The sequence below is a fragment of the Protomyctophum bolini genome, assembly GCF_963924005.1.
Source record: "Protomyctophum bolini genome assembly, chromosome: 4".
Taxonomy (NCBI): domain Eukaryota; kingdom Metazoa; phylum Chordata; class Actinopteri; order Myctophiformes; family Myctophidae; genus Protomyctophum; species Protomyctophum bolini.
The window spans coordinates 16,356,443-16,377,564 of record NC_137865.1 but is presented as its reverse complement, the minus strand read 5'-3'; the positions used below and the strand labels follow the sequence as shown (position 1 = coordinate 16,377,564).

The 21,122-nt window shown below is 42.8% G+C and overlaps 1 protein-coding gene across 1 annotated transcript in view; it reads left to right on the top strand.

Moving 5' to 3' along the window:
• Positions 1 to 21,122, top strand: part of LOC308314722 (neural-cadherin-like) — a gene marked incomplete at its 5' end in the record, with an annotated part of 230,491 nt that overhangs the window by 39,968 nt on the left and 169,401 nt on the right. Inside the window, 2 exons of the mRNA XM_080762381.1 lie at positions 14,036 to 14,233; positions 19,984 to 20,209. Coding sequence (XP_080618507.1) covers positions 14,036 to 14,233; positions 19,984 to 20,209 — 424 coding nt within the window. The remainder of the gene's footprint in view (positions 1 to 14,035; positions 14,234 to 19,983; positions 20,210 to 21,122) is intronic.

The following is a 21,122-nucleotide window of genomic DNA, read 5'->3' as shown; positions in this document are numbered from 1 at the left end:
GCTAACAAAGGTATGTTGTAGAGACTGGTTTAGTTAGAGCTCCAGCGTGTCTTGACAGAGCACATCAGCTAGTGAAGCTCTTACTGTTTCTGTAGACTGCTTTAGTTAGAGCTCCAGCGTGTCTTGACAGAGCACATCAGCTAGTGAAGCTCTTACTGTTTCTGTAGACTGCTTTAGTTAGAGCTCCAGCGTGTCTTGACAGAGCACATCAGCTAGTGAAGCTCTTACTGTTTCTGTAGACTGTGGATCAAGCAGCGTACAGTACGTGCCATGTGTAGCGGGCGTGTCTAACACGAGATCTGTGTTGCATAATAATGGGATTTGAAACCTATACCTAATGTTAGGTACCTACAGTAACCTGTCTGTGTGTTCAGGATACATATTTGGGACATGTTGGTCATAAATGCAATTGATTGGGATCTGCATATCAGAATTGGTGTTCGAATTCAATGCAATGTCCCCAAACATTTGCAAAGTTTGTGCGTGCGTAGACTGCGTGCATGTGTGCAGGGTGTAGAGAAGGAGGAGGATATTTTCTGCGGTGAGGCAGATGGCTTCTGAGGACTTGGGGCCCTATTTTTGCCAGTGCCTTAATACTACTATCCCCTTTACTACTTTAAAAAAGAATGTTGAATAGTTCAAATTGCCGATCTACAAGCTGACAACGTGTCGCTGTAGATTGGCTAGTTCAACAATTTTAAAATGTTTTTCAAAATAGTAAAAAAAAAAAAAAGGAAAAGAAGTTTAGGGATAAGGCACTGGCGAATATAATGTCTTATTTGGTACTCCTTCTGTTTGCATCGCTACTGACATTCCTTCATCCCATGTTGACACAAGATTACAACGACTGCCTGTACAATGAGTGACTTGTTATTTTAGAAAATAACACTGACGGTGAAGTGCAGTGAAGTGCGTTCACAACTTTGTCAATGTGTTTGCTTGCCAGCTGCAATTAGAGTTTTATTGTCTCAGGTTTACAGGTGTAAACAAGTGTGTGAAGTTCTTTTAGTAGTAAAAGCTAATTAGTAGCTTCTGGGAAAGAAAAGTGAAGAAAAAAAAACCTCCATATCAATGTCGTATTTCATCATACATGAGTGTCACACAAAAGTAGTGAAAATGGCAGATATGCAAGCTCACAACCAGTCTCGATGCAATGCGTTGTGAGCTTGTAGATCAGCTATTTTCACAATTTTATTTCAATGGAAATAGAAATACAGCCCATTTAAAGACATACTTCATCACACGGTGATGCTGCTCGCCGGAAATAGCAGACCTACAAGCTTGCAAGTCACACAACACATCACTTCTGCAACGCATTGTGAGCTTTTAGGTCTGTTATTTTCCTGCCGCGTGACACCATCACGTCTCTTACTGCTATACTGCTGTCTCATGGCATCAGAGTTACTAATTGGATTACAAGAATCTTATTTTCTCCGGGGGGCGAGCCTGCGTGCAGGTGACAGCCAGGTGACAGCCAGCCAGGAGACTCCTGGGGGAGGAAAGATCAAGGTGGCTTTAGATAGCCTGGGCGGATGAAACCGAGTCTGGGAGGATCGTCCCACCGGAGCCTGTGGTGTCTGGAAGCCTGGGTGGAATCCCTGCTGCCAGCAGGAGGATCACGTCACTTCCAGCAGCCTCCACCATGCAAGCTGAGGCTGGGACAACCCAACTCTCCCAGCCCCCACAGTCATTTATCATGTGGGGAGGCAGCGTGGTAAACTTCTGCTTTAAAACACTTTCAGCCTGGCCCTCCTATTTTTGGCAGAGAATTATAGGTCTTCTAATAGTAGCACATTGATTTATTTATTGTCTCCACCAGGCCGAAGGCCTGGGGAGAGAGTATGTTTTGCACTCCGTCCGTCCGTGTGTCCTTCCATCCATCCGTCCTTCCGTCCGTCCGTTATCAGCTAATCTCCGGCACCGTTGGCCCGATCCATGTCAAACTTTGCACACACACTCCCTGGATGCCAACGACCAACCTCTGTCAAAGGCCTGTTATAGCGCCACCATGAGGCCGATTTAGGCAACACACATTTCTGTAGATAACTTGTACACATTTTATCCATACATCACACAATTCTGTATACACTATCTCCATAGTCATGTGATCAACACAGATCTGCACAATTTCCCATCTTCCATCCTGATTGGCTAAGATTAGCTTCCAAAGCTCACATTATTTGGTCCGTTTTGAACAAAATGCAACAATTACAAACAGTGTCCAATTTCCATGAAATTATACACGCACATTTCCACTAGGCCGAGGACGACATGCCACTATTTATTTCCCAAATCAGCCTCACGTGGTGCTATAACAGGCTATTTCCTGTTTTTACCTATAACTGCATCGATCTGTATACAACTTTGCACTCCCAGGCCATGGAAAAACATTTTCCCTGCATCCATCCACATCTGCCGGTTATAGCGCCACCATGAGGCCGATTTCTGCAAAACACATTGTTTATGTTAGTTGCACAGATTTCATCCAAATCTCACACAAATCGGTACACATGATCTCTGTAGTCATGTGATCAAGACAAGGCTAAGATTGCCTTCCAAAGTTTTCAGGAATAGCCTGTTTTGTACAAAATGCTGCACATGTCCTGCTCATCCAGAATTCTATCCTCAGAGATGCTATGAGTGATCTTTCCTCAACAAAATGAAGACAATTGTTGCAAGAAACAAACAAACAAAAAAACATGTTTATATTACTCCTAAACATTTTGCCAAACATCACACACACTCCTATCCTCCTGGTGGACACCTGTACCCAGAAGGGCACTTTTTCTAGTTTTCACAATGCGACACCAATGTATGACCAAGTATACAATAGGTGATTAAAGCTTTGGGTGTGATTAACCCCTTGAACCTCATGGCTGCCAACATTGGGCTGTGAGAATCCATGAGATTGATACTTTTATCACTTTTATCAGGCTTGCTTTACTAGCATTGGAAAATGATGGGTACATTAAAACGCAAAACGTAGGCCTACAGAAATTGATTTGATGACTGAAGGAATATAAGACATTTTTGAGAGGCACTAGCCCCTCCTATATTCAGCTAATAGTGTAGATGTCTGTCCTACACAAAGATAATTTACCTCATATGTGTCTGAGCAAATCAGTATTTTTGTCCTACACCTACACTATGTCATCATATGTGATGTACGATGATAAGAGCGACCCTCACTTCACACGGGTGTGGTACCCCCCGCTATGAGACGTTATGCGTGTATTTAAAGGTGTAGTGAAATAACACTTTTAGACCATATCCGTGGTCATCATATGGGCATACCTAACAATGGATGACAAAACATGGGCAAATTCTCATTTTTGTGTCACTTTGTTTACAAAGGAGACTGCACGAATTTGAGGAAGTGTTGGCCATGCAGGGCAGGAGATATGACTCATATGAGCACGGTGATAGACTATGAGCACCGTTCTGGTAAAGTGTGGTCAACCTCTTCACAGAAAACTCAACTATGAATAGGCCTTAAAATGCACTATGTGGGTATTCTTTCTTCCTGCTGACTTTTTTATTTATTTTTATCATAGAGCTAATAGAGTCTACCTGCTTGCTCAGGCCGGGGGTATCTGAATCTTGACCATCCGGTCAAAATCTGTGTCAGATCCTGTGTCTAGGTGAGACATGACCTTTGATCCAATCTGAACGTCTCAATAGAGGAGCAGGCGGACAAAATACAACCACCCCAATTGTAGAGGCTGCCTGCGTGCAGGTGACAGCCAGGTGACAGCCAGGTGACAGCCAGCCAGGAGACTCCTAGGGGAGGAAAGATCAAGGTGGCTTTAGATAGCCTGGGCGGATGAAACCGAGTCTGGGAGGATCGTCCCACCGGAGCCTGTGTTGTCTGGAAGCCTGGGTGGAATCCCTGCTGCCAGCAGGAGGATCACGTCACTTCCAGCAGCCTCCACCATGCAAGCTGAGGCTGGGACAACCCAACTCTCCCAGCCCCCACAGTCATTTATCATGTGGGGAGGCAGCGTGGTAAACTTCTGCTTTAAAACACTTTCAGCCTGGCCCTCCTATTTTTGGCAGAGAATTGTAGGTCTTCCAATAGCACATTGATTTATTTATTTTCACAATGCGACACCAATGTATGACCACGTATACAATAGGTGATTAAAGCTTTGGGTATGATTAACCCCACACAACTAACTAACTAAACCATAGAGAAGATTTCCAGATTTCCTCGGAGTGTGATGTACCATTTATTCCATCAAAGACAGAGTCCAGAATGACAAAATAGCATAGCTTCCCCGTAGGCCCTGGTCGGCCCACGGGAGCACAAGCAAAGCTAGCTTAACATTGCAGTAACGAGACAAAATATACTTTCACATCAAACAGTTGAATTCTGGTTGGAGTTACAGACTTTACATACAGATCAACATATGGCATTTGGTAAACAAGTGGTCTCAGAAACATCCAGAAGGTTCCTTGAGATAATAGAATGAAAATTTTCTCTCACACCTCCCAGAGCCTCAAAGGGTTTTAGAACAATGGAATTCTCTACAAGGTACTTGGCTGAGAACCTCTAGTGAAGGAAGACCCTCAGACCAGCCCCTTGCTAGACAATGTGTCTCCACACAAACCAAATAGACATAGCATAATTATTATTGACATAGAATATTGCAAATATGGACTATCCACGAGACCACACTGCCAACATTGACTGCCGACTGTGAGAATCCATGAGATTGATACTTTTATCACTTTTATCAGGCTTGCTTTACTAGCATTGGAAAATGATGGGTACATTAAAACGCAAAACGTAGGCCTACAGAAATTGATTTGATGACTGAAGGAATAATAAGAAATGTTTCAGATCCTGTGTCTAGGTGAGACATGACCTTTGACCCAATCTGAATGTCTCAATGTCTTAAAGCAGCAGGCGGACAAAATACAACCACCCCAATTGTATATGTCATAGCTACCATATTCATTAAACAAGCTACATAGTGTCACTTTAAGTCCAAATATTGTTGCATCTGTTCCTCGTGAGCCAAGAACCAGAAACCAGCGATTTCATTAAAGATCTTGAAATCACGCACAAACACAAATAAATAAACAGACTGCTAATATATCTAGCATTTCTTTCTGCCTATTTTGCATGGCGATGACACTACTCCCGTGTCATAGGACCAAAATATGTATTTTTACTGATACATAAATATCAAGTCAGGTTGTGTCTGTTATTTCACAGGGGATTCTCATTTCTCACAACTTGTTGGAGTATTTCTTTTCCTCATGTGGATCGGTGTTGGAGTATTTTCTCAACATTTTCTTTTTATTGGATTAATGTGGACTGGTTTCTGGATTCTCATTTCTCACAACTATTGACAGCCATCCCGTATGTTATTGTTACTATTCTAGTCACCCTATAGGGGCTAATGGTTTCATTACCGTTCATAGCCATCGACCCCTTTTGGGGCTTTATTCGTTTTAACCCCCTTGAAGTCTGCATCCAGCTAGAATACAAGCTCAAATTCTACTTACATAGAGTTACAATAGGCTGGCTGTCAATGTTAACATTATCACATAACATTGTACTATAATCAAATTAATCATACTACCAATAACAATATGAAGATCAACTCCTCGCTTCCTCTTTCATGTCAAGTTTATTATGAATAATAAATTAAACAAAATCTAGTTTAAACAGCGTTTTTTGTTGTTGTCTCCACCAGGCCGAAGGCATGGGGATAGAGTATGTTTTGCACTCCGTCCGTCCGTGTGTCCGTGTGTCCGGCACTGTTAATCCGGTCGATGCCACATTTTGCACACACACTCCCTGGATGCCAACGATGAACCTCTGCCCCAAAATTTCCAGAACGGCCTGTTATAGCAACACCAGGAGGCCGCTTTGTGCAAAACAAGTTTTTTGGACAGTACACTTACAGATTTTGTCCAAACATCACGCAAATTGGTACACAATCTCTCTAGAGCCATTCAACGAAACGGGTCTTTCAGATTTCTCAGAGTCCATCCTGATTGGCTAAGATTGGCTTCCAAAGTTCGCAGGAGTGCTCAGTTTCAAACAAAATGCTGCAAATCATGAACACATCGTGTGACTTCCGTGAAATTGTGCACGCACATTCCCACTAGGCGAGGAAGAAATGCCACGTGAACATATTCAACTCAGCCTCATGGTGGCGTTATAACTGGCCGAAAAGTTTTTTTTTAATTTGTGGATAACTTTGTATGCCAACTCCCTAGAGGCCAAAGAAAAAACTTTGCCTGAAATGTTCACATCTGCTCTTTATAGCGCCACCAGGAGGCCGACATATGTAAAACACATTTTCCAATATTACTCCTTCAGATGATCCAAATTTCACGCAAATCGGTAAACATGCTCTCCATAGTCATGTGATCAAGACGGGTTTGCCCGCTTTGGACCAGTTTTGTACAAATCACCACAACTACTCAACGCAGCGTCCGATTGCGGTGAAACTGTGCATGCATATTCCCACTTGGCTGAGGAAGAAATGCCACTTGACAGTTTTCAAATCAGCCTCATGGTGGCGCTACAACAGGCCAAGCCGTGTCTCTCTAGTTTGTTTGTCTTTATAAGCAAAATTATTCTAGTTGTTATACTTTAATGTCCCTGAGGGATATTTGTTTTAACAACCTGTTCAACATAAACACACTTTCATACAACACAATTACACACAGTTTATTTAATGCTGCAATTGTTGAGCAGACAAAACACCTGCTAAAGATTTTTTTCCCCCTCTTTTGTATCTCCGTCCAGATGGCATTATTTTGAAGTGATGATTGAGGGGGTGATTTATCTGTCAATTGCTGTGAGTGCTAGACGTGTGATGGCTCTGTTGTTCACATCTGAGAGTTCGGGTGTAGGAGAACAATTATTTTTGATGCCGCACAACGTATGTGTGATGTTATGTAAGGAGAATCAGAATGTAACCGCGACAATAGCTTCCCTCCCACATTTTATATTTTTAATATATTTATTAAAAATATATTCATGTATTTATTTATTTTAGATGACAATGTAATGTAAGCACTCAAAGGAATCGTTGCATACTTTTTGTAAACTTGTGATGTGACAATACAGTTGAACATTTTGTCACATTAGCCAGCCAATGAGATGCCCGCCTTTCTCCACACAAAGCATCAGAGATAAATTCAGTATGCGTCTGGTCTGTGTCAACATGGTTGAGGACAAATCTGCCGTTGTTACATTACATTACACTACTGTTGTTCTGACCTAGCCTGGGTTCTAGCCTGCTTCGCTGTGTTCTGTGAATTTGTTTTGTAGCGAGTGGCAAAACAAATTCACAAAACGCAGCCATTTAGGCTGGAAACCTGGCTAGTTCTGAGCAGCTGTTCGCATCTTCTTATAGTTTGCGACAATGGAAGGATTGTTGTACTGTAAGAAACTCGAACATTATTCATTTGTTGACTAAAATACAGTATACACTGTCCAGTCAGAACATACATTTTTGTAGCTATCTTCATCTGTGGCCTTACTTTTCAGGATAAGGAAACGGGGAAAGGAACCTGTTTTCTAATGGGTTCAATTTAGTTATTATTTAGGCACAAGCTCTTGTTAATACTTTTTTATTGGTTCCATATTTTTTTAAACCCATAGAATGAATTAACCAATTTCAACCTGGCCTCCCATATTTTGGGGCATGTCATTACAGGCGAACATTTTCAAACATGTTTCAGAAAGTCTAAAACAAACCAAAAATGTAAATAGCAGATTTTAAAGCTGAAATTGCATCTCAATGTCACATGTTTTGTTGTGAACTTGTAGATTTTCATTTCATGACAAAGTACAGTATAAAATATTTTATAAGTTTATAAGTTGATATAATATGTATCACTTTCATTGAACGTCTAGTAGTTCCGCTCCTGTCCCATACATTGGTGGTGACCTATTTATTTGTGTTGCACTAAAGGACGTCCGTGAAGGGTAAGCCCCACTTTCCCCAAATTACGCATCAGAGCTAGGTTCTTTTTTTCTTCCCCTCAAGATTTATTTTGGGCATTTTATGCTTTATTTCAGATAGGTCAGTGAGAGAGGGCAAACCAAGGGCAGAGAGAAGACAAGACAAGAAGACTGGGGTGTTTAGTTATACTGTACGTATAGGTTAGAGAGGCCATCTGGTAATCTACATGTGAGTGTCCCTGAGCATACCTAACAAGCCCCCATACTATACTGTACATTAGGGTTTATCAAAGGATTTCACATTTCATAATAAATCACAATTTAGCTGTGATTAATTATGATTAATCACATTAGTAAATATGCACACACATGCCAATTTACTCTGCATATTGTTATTTTTCATTTATTGCTTGAAGTTAGGGACACAACGTGTGTGTATGACCATAATTGGATATCTGTCAAACACAGGATATAACACTAAAAGGCTTGAGAGCATTGTGGCCCTTTCATTGTTGTGTGATCAGAAAGCTAAATTATGGCAGATAGCCCTATATACATATTACATTTGTTTATTATGACAAATATAAAAAGCGGTTGTGCAAGCTTGGTTGTGCTGCTGAAGGAAAGAGCCATAATATTATAGTTTATTAACGAGCCTAGTAGTCTACACACTTACCGTAGTGGGAATGGAAGAGAGCAGACACACAGACTGTGTGTGTGTGTGTGTGTGTGTGTGTGTGTGTGTGTGTGTGTGTGTGTGTGTGTGTGTGTGTGTGTGTGTTCTTTGGCTTAGGTTCTTGGTTTAATTACCTTGCGTTGTCCTTGCTTACTGTAAACCGCTCTGGATTATTATTTTATACATGAATACAAATAATAATATAAGAAGTATAGTGAAAATAGCCCATCTACAAGAATACAACGCGGCACGAAGCGGTGTGCTCTTGTAGATCTGCTATTTTCACTAGTTTGGGCAAACGTCTAATTTCTCTTGTGGGTCTCGAGTCTCGACATGAAAAGTTTGGGAACCACTGGTCTACATGCTGGGTAACACAGACTCCTGCAAGACTGAGTCAGTATGGGAAGACATGTCTGAGATGTAGTGGAGTAGAAGTATGTCGACAGGCCGGCAGTAGGTTGTGAAGTTGGCTGGGGTCAAGGGTCAAGGGCCAGTGATTGCACAGGGCAATCCTCAACAGAGGAGAGGCCGCCTCCCCAGCAGATGACGCAGTCTTCAAAGTATGAGGAAAAGGTCCCCAGAATGCAGACCGGGCGATCCCAGAAGAATGAATATGGGCAGTGGGGTCGCAAGAGATATAATGCTTACCCAAGGCGTTATGAGTTTCTTTCAAGAGAGCATGTCCAGAAGAATGAATATGGGCATGTTTACATTCAAGAGAGCATGTACAGAAGAAGGACGTTCTGGCCAGACACAGATCTGATAGCTGACCACATGTCAACAGGACCAGTACCTCACCCCAGGAGAAGATTCAAAAGCGGCGAGGCCAGGGCGGACTGCAGGAAGGGGGACTTTTGAAGTTCCACATGGCCCACTGATATATCAGGGAAGACGGCGGTTTAGTGGTGATGGATGTCATTACCGTGATGAGAACTTTGGTGTTGTTCGCCAAAGTGTTTTTTGTATAAATCTATTGTAAAGTTTGTATGGTCAAGTTTATATGGGTACTGTGAGAAGATATTTTATACTCATTTGGATAAAAAGAAGGGAAACAGCTGACTTGCATGTTGTCCTCCTTATCAGTGAACTGTCTGGCTGACCTAGTGACCTCCCTTGGTTTGGAGATTAGCAGCCACCCCTTTCCCCCCCCCTAGTTTCACCCCATGTTGGATGTTGAAGGCAGACACTATGAGTTCATTTTATTGTGTGTTGTTTTTGTTTTCACCTCTGAAACTGATATAATGATTATTAACTGTTTTGTTTTTAATAGTTTACAAATTGAATTGAAAAAGGGATGATTGTTTTCGCCTCCCTATTAACTAAGTAGAAGTTTGATTGCAGGTTGCTCATGTGATCATATGACAACATGAGGTGTAAACCTAAACAGGTTAAGTAAAAATACAAGTTTTAATATAAAGTAGGGATGATGTTATTTTAGCCTCCCTGGATTCTTAGAGACAGTATTGTGTTTTGATTTAGTTTTGATGCTAAAATGTAATGTTTGTAGGAGGTGTGTTTGTAAAGGACATGGTAAAAGGTCCTTAGATCTCTTTAGTTGATAAGTAAAGGCCCATAAATAAATAGGTGTTGGCATAAGAATGTGTGTCTGTTTTTCCCTCACTAAGCCATAGTGAGTTATTTGGCACCAGCCATCTTCCAAAAATATCAAAGCATGGTAAAAAAGCAAGAAAACAAACAAAGGTTACCTCCCCCTCAGGACCATACAGTATAAAACCCCTCAGGGCAGAGGGTTCAGGGTTCCAGTCTTCAGTCCGGAGGGGATAGGAGAGGTACCAGATCACAGAGGATGCTCTAAGCTTTTCAAAGGAAGTAGATAGCCCAGTTTTAGAAACTTAGTAGTAATTTGCCGAATATCTCCAGTTTTGCTAAACTAGACTTTTTATTTTACTTTATTTTTTGGATTATATCATTTTTGTGTGCAACTACAACTGTATAATAAATCTTCGATTTTTTGGAAAAACAACACCCTGGTCTTGTATCCGTCTATTTTTGGTGAGTATACTGTTGTAACTAATATTGAATTATGTTTCCAGGGTATAATTATGCAGTATTGGGTGAGCGATGTGTCAGCTGCCTCAATTGCCATGCACTTGCACAGTCAGGACAAAGAGAAGAAATCTACTAAAGTTTGCATTTCAACCCAACTCATGTCACAGGCGAGACGCTATGACCTCTGTGTTCAACGGCCAGACTCCTCAGGCGAAGCGCTGAGGGGCCTGAGGCCTGGGCCTTAATAACAGAGGCCGCACTATCCTTTAGGCGAGACGCTGGGGGTATAGGGCGGTGCTCTCTCTTCATCAGCAGTTCAATAGATACCCAGGATATACAGGCGAGTCGCTGTAGAGTCCTGGGATCTGAATCCACTATATAAATATACTTGGAACTCAGCTTCATCGTACTATAACAGACAGAAAGAGTGACCGACCGAACTTGAACCGGCAAAAGGGGGACAGAATGGTCAAGTACACTCAGACTGTCTAACAAAGTAAAAAGATTGAAAATTGGGAATAGCTGGCTACTCCAGTAAAGTAAATAAAAATGAAAATGATAAAATCAATTAATTACCAGCTGCATTATTATTATATGCGGGGTCCGCTATAACTGCCTCTGTGTCAGTTTCAGCGTAGTAGTTTAGGTAGGAACCAAAATGAATCTGTATAGTCTGTATAGTTTTTGTTTCATAACAATCCACTGTAGACATGTTATGAGCTACTTCCCGTCAATACATTCTGTGCAGGTTAAGTGTCAGAGTGGGAGTGCTCATTGGATATCACTCAACAGCTCTGCGTACCACCTGTGTTGAATTTGCACATAATGAAAATGCATTGAAGCAACAGGAGGTTGCTTTACTAAAAATGACTGCTTCCAAACTCCAATACTTGCAAGGAATTTCTTGCTTCAAGCTTTTTGCACGGCTGCAATGTTGGTGAGTTTGACGTTGTTTAATACAATCAGATAGTACTTTTCTGTTTGGATGAATGGGCTGTGAATGGAAAGTTGCACCAGTTATAAATCGGGCTTCAGGCTCTCTAGCTGGAAATTAATCAGATTTAAAAGTCAATACAACTTTTAAATAAAACTTCTAAATAGTGCCAGATAAGGAAAATAATGAGGCTAACCTTTTGAATTATTGCAATGGTGGGCCTTTGTCATTTAATTAGTGAGATTTTGTGGATCTTTGCTTTTATTGATGTTTTTATCTAAACTCAGCAACAAAAGTTGGAAACGTAACTTCATGGTCCATTATTCATCCACTTTAATAATACCAATTTGTATTGTATTTTACATAATTCTAATCGTTGATTAGTCACCTTTACAACTAGCCCCTTTCGGGACCCTTGGTTACATTTGGACGGCGGTATCCTAGGGTCCCTCATCGGTTATTCCACTCTCCATAGGACACAGATTTACCTACTCTCTGTTCACGGAGACCTGCGCCTATTAATTAAAAAAAGATTTTACATTTGTCTGGAAAATAATTTGGTGTTTAAATTATCGTGAAAAATCGTATCGTGAACCTCATATCGTGATCGTAAGTTGAGTGTATCGTTACATGCCTAGTAGCCTACTCATTCCACGAACGCCCGAACCATACAAGCTATATAAAGGTGACTAATCAACGATTCAAATTATATATAAATTCAATACCAATTATATATATATATATACACATACATACACATATGTATATAGATAGGCCTATACACCGTATATCTAGTAGGTGTGCCCCGAGATATTTAGGCTATGAAAAAGGTTGGGAAACACTGTAATAGGGACGCCAGGCTGAACGTTCTTGTTGTGGACTGCACTTTATAGCTGGGAAAACATATTTTCTTTGCACCATACAGTAGGCCTACCCCACAATACATAAACCATCATTAATGAATAATCCATGAAGACTATACTAATACATCTAGTATTTGTGACCTCCTTAAATGTAACACTTCAACTTGACTTTTCCAGCATGTTGAGAGTGTTTTGTTTGCATCAGTTTTGTGCATTAAATGAAGGCGAAACATCATTGTTTCCATGAGGCTAAATTAGGATTTTTGTAATTATTATGTTTTATAGTGTGGCTCTACTAGAGGCTAGCCGTCTATAAGAGGGTTGGTGGTTTTGTATGCGTGTAGAAAAGAAGGAATAGAATTGGCAACAATCAAAAGCACAGAATCACCAATTAAGAACGCAAAAACGGATTAGGCACACACAAAAAAGCCGTAGCTGGTTTCCATTGTGTGTGTCTTGAGCAAACCTCAAACCGGACCAATCTAATCTGGCGAGGTGTCAGGTGGTGTGTGGGGTACTTTGTGGTTCTCATAGTGGGGTCCGTAGTGTGTTCCTTGAGGGAGTTCCAAATGGACCGTTACAGGTCTGTAACTCTACACTCTTGAGTTATGGGGGTCCTTAAAAACAAACCCCCCCCCCCCAAAAGATAGATCAGTACTATAGTTCTTCATCCTTGATGGTTCATTGACCTCAGCTGGCAGAGCGCTGCTCTCGCCTTCCGCTCGTCATCCTTCTCCCCGCTATGCCTTACATGACAGCTGTCACCTCCCAATACGCACAGCCCCTCTCACCGTTGTCTGTGATGTCCCCCCCCACCCCTCAGGCCCTGACTGGTACCTGAACACCCCCTCTCACCGTTGTCTGTGATGTCCCCCCCCACCCCTCAGGCCCTGACTGGTACCTGAACACCCCCTCTCACCGTTGTCTGTGATGTCCCCCCCCACCCCTCAGGCCCTGACTGGTACCTGAACACCCCCTCTCACCGTTGTCTGTGATGTCCCCCCCCACCCCTCAGGCCCTGACTGGTACCTGAACACCCCCTCTCACCGTTGTCTGTGATGTCCCCCCCCACCCCTCAGGCCCTGACTGGTACCTGAACACCCCCTCTCACCGTTGTCTGTGATGTCCCCCCTCCCCCACCCCTCAGGCCCTGACTGGTACCTGAACACCCCCTCTCACCGTTGTCTTTGATGTCCCCCCTCCCCCACCCCTCAGGCCCTGACTGGTACCTGAACAGCCCCTCTCACCGTTGTCTGTGATGTCCCCCCCCCCCCACCCCTCAGGCCCTGACTGGTACCTGAACAGCCCCTCTCACCGTTGTCTGTGATGTCCCCCCTCCCCCACCCCTCAGGCCCTGACTGGTACCTGAACACCCCCTCTCACCGTTGTCTGTGATGTCCCCCCTCCCCCACCCCTCAGGCCCTGACTGGTACCTGAACACCCCCTCTCACCGTTGTCTGTGATGTCCCCCCCCCACCCCTCAGGCCCTGACTGGTACCTGAACAGCCCCTCTCACCGTTGTCTGTGATGTCCCCCCTCCCCCACCCCTCAGGCCCTGACTGGTACCTGAACACCCCCTCTCACCGTTGTCTGTGATGTCCCCCCTCCCCACCCCTCAGGCCCTGACTGGTACCTGAACAAGGTGAGGCTGGAGATCAGCGACGTCAACGACAACGTGCCGGTGTGGAGCATGGAGCCGTACCCGTACCTGACCGTGGCGTCCCCCAAGGCGGCCCCGGGCATGGCGCTCTACCAGCTGCACGCACGTGACCCAGACCAGGGCAGCAGCGGAGAGGTGGAGTACTTCCTGTCTGATGGTGAGGATTTGGAGTGCACTTCACTACACACGTTATTAGAGCCGGGTTATATTATGAGGACCAAATCAATGCTTCGATCATCGTTAAACCCTGAGCATAAACGGAGGTCTCCGTCCTATCAAATAATTACGCTCAGTGCTCAGGACGGAGATTAATCACAGGACGGAACATTAATGATATCATAACCGAGCGCACCGCTCCACAGGCTGGGAGCGCACACACACACACACACACACACACACACACACACACGTATATTCCAGAGTTCACTTTGTAATAATTGATGCAAATAAAAAAAGTATCCCCCTCTGTGATTTATTTTTTAGATTAATCAAGTTTAAGGGGCCGGTAGCCCAGATCGATTCATGACACCGTAACGCCCCCGGTTCGATTTAGTCTGAGTTCGACCTGAGTCTGCCTTTTATTTTCCTGTCTCTCTCTTTCAATTATCTAACTATGGCCCCCGAAAACCTCTCTCTCAAACAAAATGGAAAAACGATCACATTTAAATAATTCAATCCTCAGTTTCCCCCAGGTTTGTCTGGCTTATACTGCCATGACCTTAAAATATTTACCATGAAGGGCATTCAGAGCCTTGTGTGTTATGATGATTGGTGGACAAGAGAAAATATTTAGTGAAAGAGGAATACACTCTTCACCTATGAACCTCTCTGCGCATGTCAATGTTTCTGCTCCGTCTGCCTGTACACTGGTGCACGGGTCAATGTATTATAGAACACATCCTACAGTATGATCATAATGTTTATAGCAGGGGGTTGTAGCAACTCATAATGTAATAACTGCTCATAATGTAATAAGGGCTCATAATGTAATAATTTAAATGTAATAAAAAGTCATAATGTAATAATCAGCTCATAATGTAATAATAAAAAAGCGCGCATAATGTAATATCTGATTTTTCTATAATGTAATAATGTAATAAGGTGTTACATTATGAACGAACACATAGCAGCTCATAATGTAATGAAAGTTCATAATGTAATAATGGCCCATGAGAAAAGTCTTACACTGTCTTATTTATTACAAATGTAGATTTCCTTATGGCCCATATTGTTGAGAAAATCATACTGTCATATTTATTACCTCTATTGACAAAGGTAGACTTTCTTAAGGCCTATATTGTTGAGAAAAGTCTTACACTATCATATTTATTACCTGTATTGACATTATGTACAGTACAGTACAGTACACTGACAACTAACTACTAGCACAGAGTACAGTACAAGTACAGTACAGAGTACAGTGAGGTACACTGATCACTTTTTCCAAAAATAATCAAAGTACATTACCGAGCACAGTACAGTACAGAGTACTGTGCAGTAACTAGGGATGTCCCGATCACGTTTCTTTTGCTCAGAATCATGAAAGCCCCCTAGTTTGGCCATAGACCCCCTAGTTTGGCCCCCCTAGTTTGGCCATAGACCCCCTAGTTTGGCCATCATTTGTGATGACGGCTATGGTTATTTTTAGCCCAAGGAGTGTTTTTCACCCTAGTTTGACACGTCACTACTTAAAGCATAAAGAAGCATAATGCAAATCGAAAACTGGCTTTCGATGGTGACGTAATAAAGATATGTTTCAGTGTGGGGTGGATTAATGGTATGTAATCTGAAACCTACCTTTATTACGTCACCATCTAGAGCCAGTTATACCCTGGCATTGGTACGTAGCTTCATTACTTCACTCTCAAATCATGCAACCACGGCATACGCATCAGAGCACCGGACAAGCAACTTTACTTTACCTTGGGGGGACTGCTGCTCACCAGCATACTTTACCCAAATGTTTACCCAAAAACTGAAGATTGGCCGCGTGTGCTTTGCACGTGCGCGCAAAACGGCATAGCATACTACCAGGCAAAACGGCATAGCAGACAAAGTACAGTGTGAGCTCCCCCCACGCCCCAACTGTACAATGCATGTACTGAAAAAACCTGTGCCATTAGCTCAATCTCAGGGACGTGCACAGGGATTTGGAGGGGCACTTTAAGTTAGGGGTGCTAGACACATTTTGCGGGGGTATCAGTATTGAGCAAGATATGAACATTGAGCAAATAAGCATCTGTCAGATTTTGTATATGATTTTATCAATCAGTACAAAGCTATATTATTGAGCAAGATAAACATAAATTCCCTGAGATCATAGAAAATAAATAGGCTAATTAAGAAGATGCCATTACTATGCCAGTGCAAAACAAATACCTTCACTGATTCACATTCAGGTAATACTGATAATATAATTATTTAAAGCAACACAGAAGCTTTAGATAAAGTATGAGAAAATGTTGACTTTGTTCATCAGGAACAATATGCATGGGATTCGGGAATAGTGCTTTAACTTAAAACATGTGCCCACTGTGGCTGCCTCACTGCTTTTAGTGCACTAAACAAACAGTCCATAGACTGTTCCCTATAAAGTGCTCTAACAATCAAAGTCCATAGACTGTGATATAGAGAAGACAACTACTGTACCAAATTTCTTCAATGTGCCTGACTGTCAAGCAAGCTGTCACAGGAGGGGTCTCTGGGGCTGACACTGTCTGATGATCTATGAGCAATTTAACATATTACTGTACAACGTCGACGAATAACGATGGAACACAAACCTGTTGCCCTGATCATAACTGATATAATCAGAAACCACCAGTCTGCCCTGCAGTGCAGCTCAAATTACTGGTTTTCAAAGTAAAATGAACAGCTGCTTGTGCGCTGCGACGCGTTGTGAGCTTGTAGATCTGCTCTAATTCTGCAGTGCACGGCACGGGTGGATTCATACTACATGCGATGCGCGCCGCTGATGATGCGGCCAGGCAGCAGGTTCAGAGTCCCAGAGGGAACTCCGTTTGGGAGGAGGAAGTGACGTGCGGCAGTCGCAGGCCCCCCTGGGGGGGGGGCCCCCGGCCCCAAACCGACCACTGTGACTGAACGGGCTGCAATATTAGACATTTTTCAGGGAGAACTCTCGGGGCCTCTAGCTGTCGGGGCTCTAAGCAGCTGCGTAGTTTGCGTAGCGTTAATAACCAGCCCTGGGGGCTATAGAGCCCCCAGGGCTGGCAAGTAGACTAATTGTGACAGCAGGTCGCATTTACTATGACATCGGGGATCTCCATCCCTGATGATGCCACGTGGTGTCATGAATAAAGTTGAGTTTTCTGCCCAACGGCAACGATATTATAAAGAATAAGCAAAAAGAACGGAAAAGTTAGGTATCCAATAAAGGGAATTAACCCAGATAGTCTAAAGTGGGTCAAATGTGTGCATATATTACACACCGTGAAGGAGTCATGACATATCCACATGAAATATTATCTGTACCACAATAGTAATGATGATTCTTCCAATGTAATGCATACTGTGGTTATGTCCTTAATATTATGCGCATATTTGTCCCACTTTAGAGTACAGTATCTGGGCTAATTTCCTTTAGTAGATACTCAACTTTTCTATTCTTTTTTCATACTTTGTAATGACACACATCTAAAAATATTGGATGGATGGATAGTTAGATTGATACACCTTTATTTATTTATTTGTTTGTTTGTTTGTTTGTTTGTTCATTTATTTATTTAATCTTAACATTGCAGTATGAAACAGGACACATACTGAAAAAATAAATACAACTAAGAATCAAACAAATAAAAACACTAAGGGTTCCATTTTCGTCACCGCTAAACCCCTTATCCCTAAACTTTCTTTTTACTATTTTGAAAAACATTTTTTAATAGTTCAACTAGCCAATCTACATTGACACGTTGTGAGTTTGTAGACTGGCCATTTTAACTATTCAAAAATATTTACGCGTGCACGTTTTCTTTTAAAACACTCGCCCACCACAGAGACCCCAGGTTCAACTCCAGGTAGCTAGCTGGGCTGTCTGTTGAACTGCAGCGGTGTTGTTGGTAGTGGGTGGGACGCCGTCTGCACCAGCTGTGCTCACCCCTGATGAAGACAATGCTGCCTGTCACAACATATGGTTTTAAATAAATCCACTTACTTGGCTCTACTTCTTTCTCTCTTTGCTGAACTAGAGACTGGTTGTTCGGAGGCAAGCTGTTTGTGCGGCGTATTAGGGTCTCGGAGAGAGAGCGCCATGTTTCTCAACGTTGGGGTGCGGGAGCGGGGACCAGCGGGCTGTAACTCTGAGAGTGTACACATGGATTCAATAGACCCTTATGTGTCCATTCCAATCCATTTTTAAAATAATTCAAAGATAATGGATAATAAAATGTGATTTCTGTCGGTTAAATAAAGTTTACAAGCATGGGGGTCTGTGGCCCAAGTCTTCAACCTGTGGGTCGGGACCCCCAGGGGGGTCGCCACATGACAGATGACAGTAAAGTGACAACTTCACTTAATACCTCAAAGAAGAAAAGAAAAAAGACCATTAGGCTACTGCATCAAAAGTAATCAACAAACTATACTGTTAAAAACTGTTCAAACATTGTCCAAATTGTCTACAAGCTCACAGCGCCTCGCTGTGGGCTTGTAGATCTGCTATTTTCACAATATTTATCACTGGAACCGAGTCAAACTAAATTGAATGGCTCAACTAGTCTCCTACAAGTTACAACTACAATTTGTTCAAATAATGTTTATTTTGGGGGGCCGCGGCCTGAAAAGGTTGAGAACCACTGGCCTAATGCACACCAAACTCAGGGTCCTTGAAATAAAATAAAAGGTTGAGAATCACTTGAGCGTTGAGACAGCATGAACCTCTGTGCGTGTGCACTGAGTGAGTCCCCTGATGAAACAGCTCGCAGTCAATGTATCAGAGGAGACATGTAAGAGAGTGGCAGTGCCTATAGGGGGCGGAGCAACAGACACAGGGGTAAACAGCAATGACTGTCTGGAGAAGATGAAAAACAAAGAGTGAGGGCATAGTTTGTTTATGCAGGAGCAGACGCTGGAGACAATCAGAAAGACAGCATTTACATTTTGAGTGTGTATATATACCTACATTGTGGAGAGAGTGAGAGAGAGAGAGAGAGAGATAGGGTTGGGGGTAAACTATTTTCATTGTGGACACTTTTTTACACATCAATCCCTAATCCAGCATACATGGGCAACTGACGGCCCCGGGGCCACATGCGGCCCCTACCCCACCTACAGTTAATGCGGCCTGCAGGTTAATATCTGATGATATCTGCAGATATTCATACTTTTTTGCTACGACAGTAACATACAATGTGGCCCTCTGTGGAGTGAGTGTGGAAATATAGTGGCCCTCTCCATCGTCGAAGCTGCCCACCCCCCCTGAGATACAGTATAGACTAGCGTCGCAGTCCCTCCCCCTTTCAGAACAACGAGTGGCCCAGGAAATGAATCCCAATGCATTTTTCCCATAGGCATTTCAAAACGTATTTATTTAAAGACCTTTTAAGCGTCGTACAAAGCCAACTCTTGTCGTGACAAATCATGACAACACACACAATTTTTCGGGCCAAACAAAGAATTAGAAAGTAGAAAAAAACGGCAGGTTACAACACTTTTTTGTTGTTTTTCTTCTTTGTAATTATTTGTTTGGTCCAAAATATTGTGTGTGTTGTCATGATTTGTCACGACAGATTTCGTACGACGCTTAAAAGGTCTTTAAATAAATACGTTTTGAAATGCCTGGGCCACTCGTCGTTCTGAAAGGGGGAGGGACTGCGACGCTCTATTGTGCTTGCTGTGTTGTGTTGCCGTTGTTGTAAGTATAGTGACTCACCTCCGTGTCATCTGTGCGTATAGGTGGAGATGGCTGCTTTGCGGTGGACAAGCGTACGGGCCAGGTGGTGACCACGGGCCTGGCCCTGCAGCGGGACAGAGAGTACCTGCTGAGCGTGGTGGCTCTGGACGGCCTGGGCAGCCGGAGCGTGCCTGCCATGCTGTCGGTGGTGGCGGGGCCCAGGCCTCCCCAGTTCACCAACACCACGTACGCCATCGCCATACCGGAGAACACGCCAGAGGGGCAGCCGTAAGTATACATCCTCCTATAGGTCACTGCAGTTCTCACAGTGGGATCCTTTGAATCCACAAACCGTTCACAAACTTCATTAGCATGCTCACGCACACACACACACACACACACACACACACACACACACACACACACACACACACACACACACACACACACACACACACACACACACACACACACACACACACACACACACACACACACACACACACACACACACACACACTAGCACGCACTACGCACTAGCACGCACATGCACACTAGCACGCACATGCACATGTGCCGACCTACAAACAAGCACACTTCAAATGTTAATGAATCCCAATTTTAGCAACGAAGAGCAAACAAGCGTAAATACCCCGGATCAAATGTATTCAGTCGGGCTAAAGCAAACATTCCACAAAAACAAACTCACAAAAACAAACCTCACATTAGTACATTACAGAGCACTGGCTGGCAAACTCTGAAGAGAAATGTGTTGTCCCCCTGGGACCCAGACTTACCGGTAAATGAATGAATCACTTGAGCGTAACCGTATTTCATTAATAGTGCAACATATCAAATCTAAAAGCTCACAATGCTTCCCATTGTGTGTAGATCTGCTATTGCATTTTGCATTGAACATTTGAAACATTTGAAAATGTTAAAACATTTATGGAAAGAAATGTGGGGGAGGGCATTTTTTATGTAGATCTCAAGATTCTTGAAAACAAGAAATTTGAATAAATCATACTGTATGCCACAGGGCTCTCTGCATTTTCTATACAGTATGTGAACACATGTAGAGGAATTAATGTTGCACAAAATTTGCTGTCTTCACACACATATTTTAGCACAAGATGTGACTTTTCAACGCTTTTCATCTCTCATATTAACACAATCAAGTACAATTATAAGTTAGAATCTA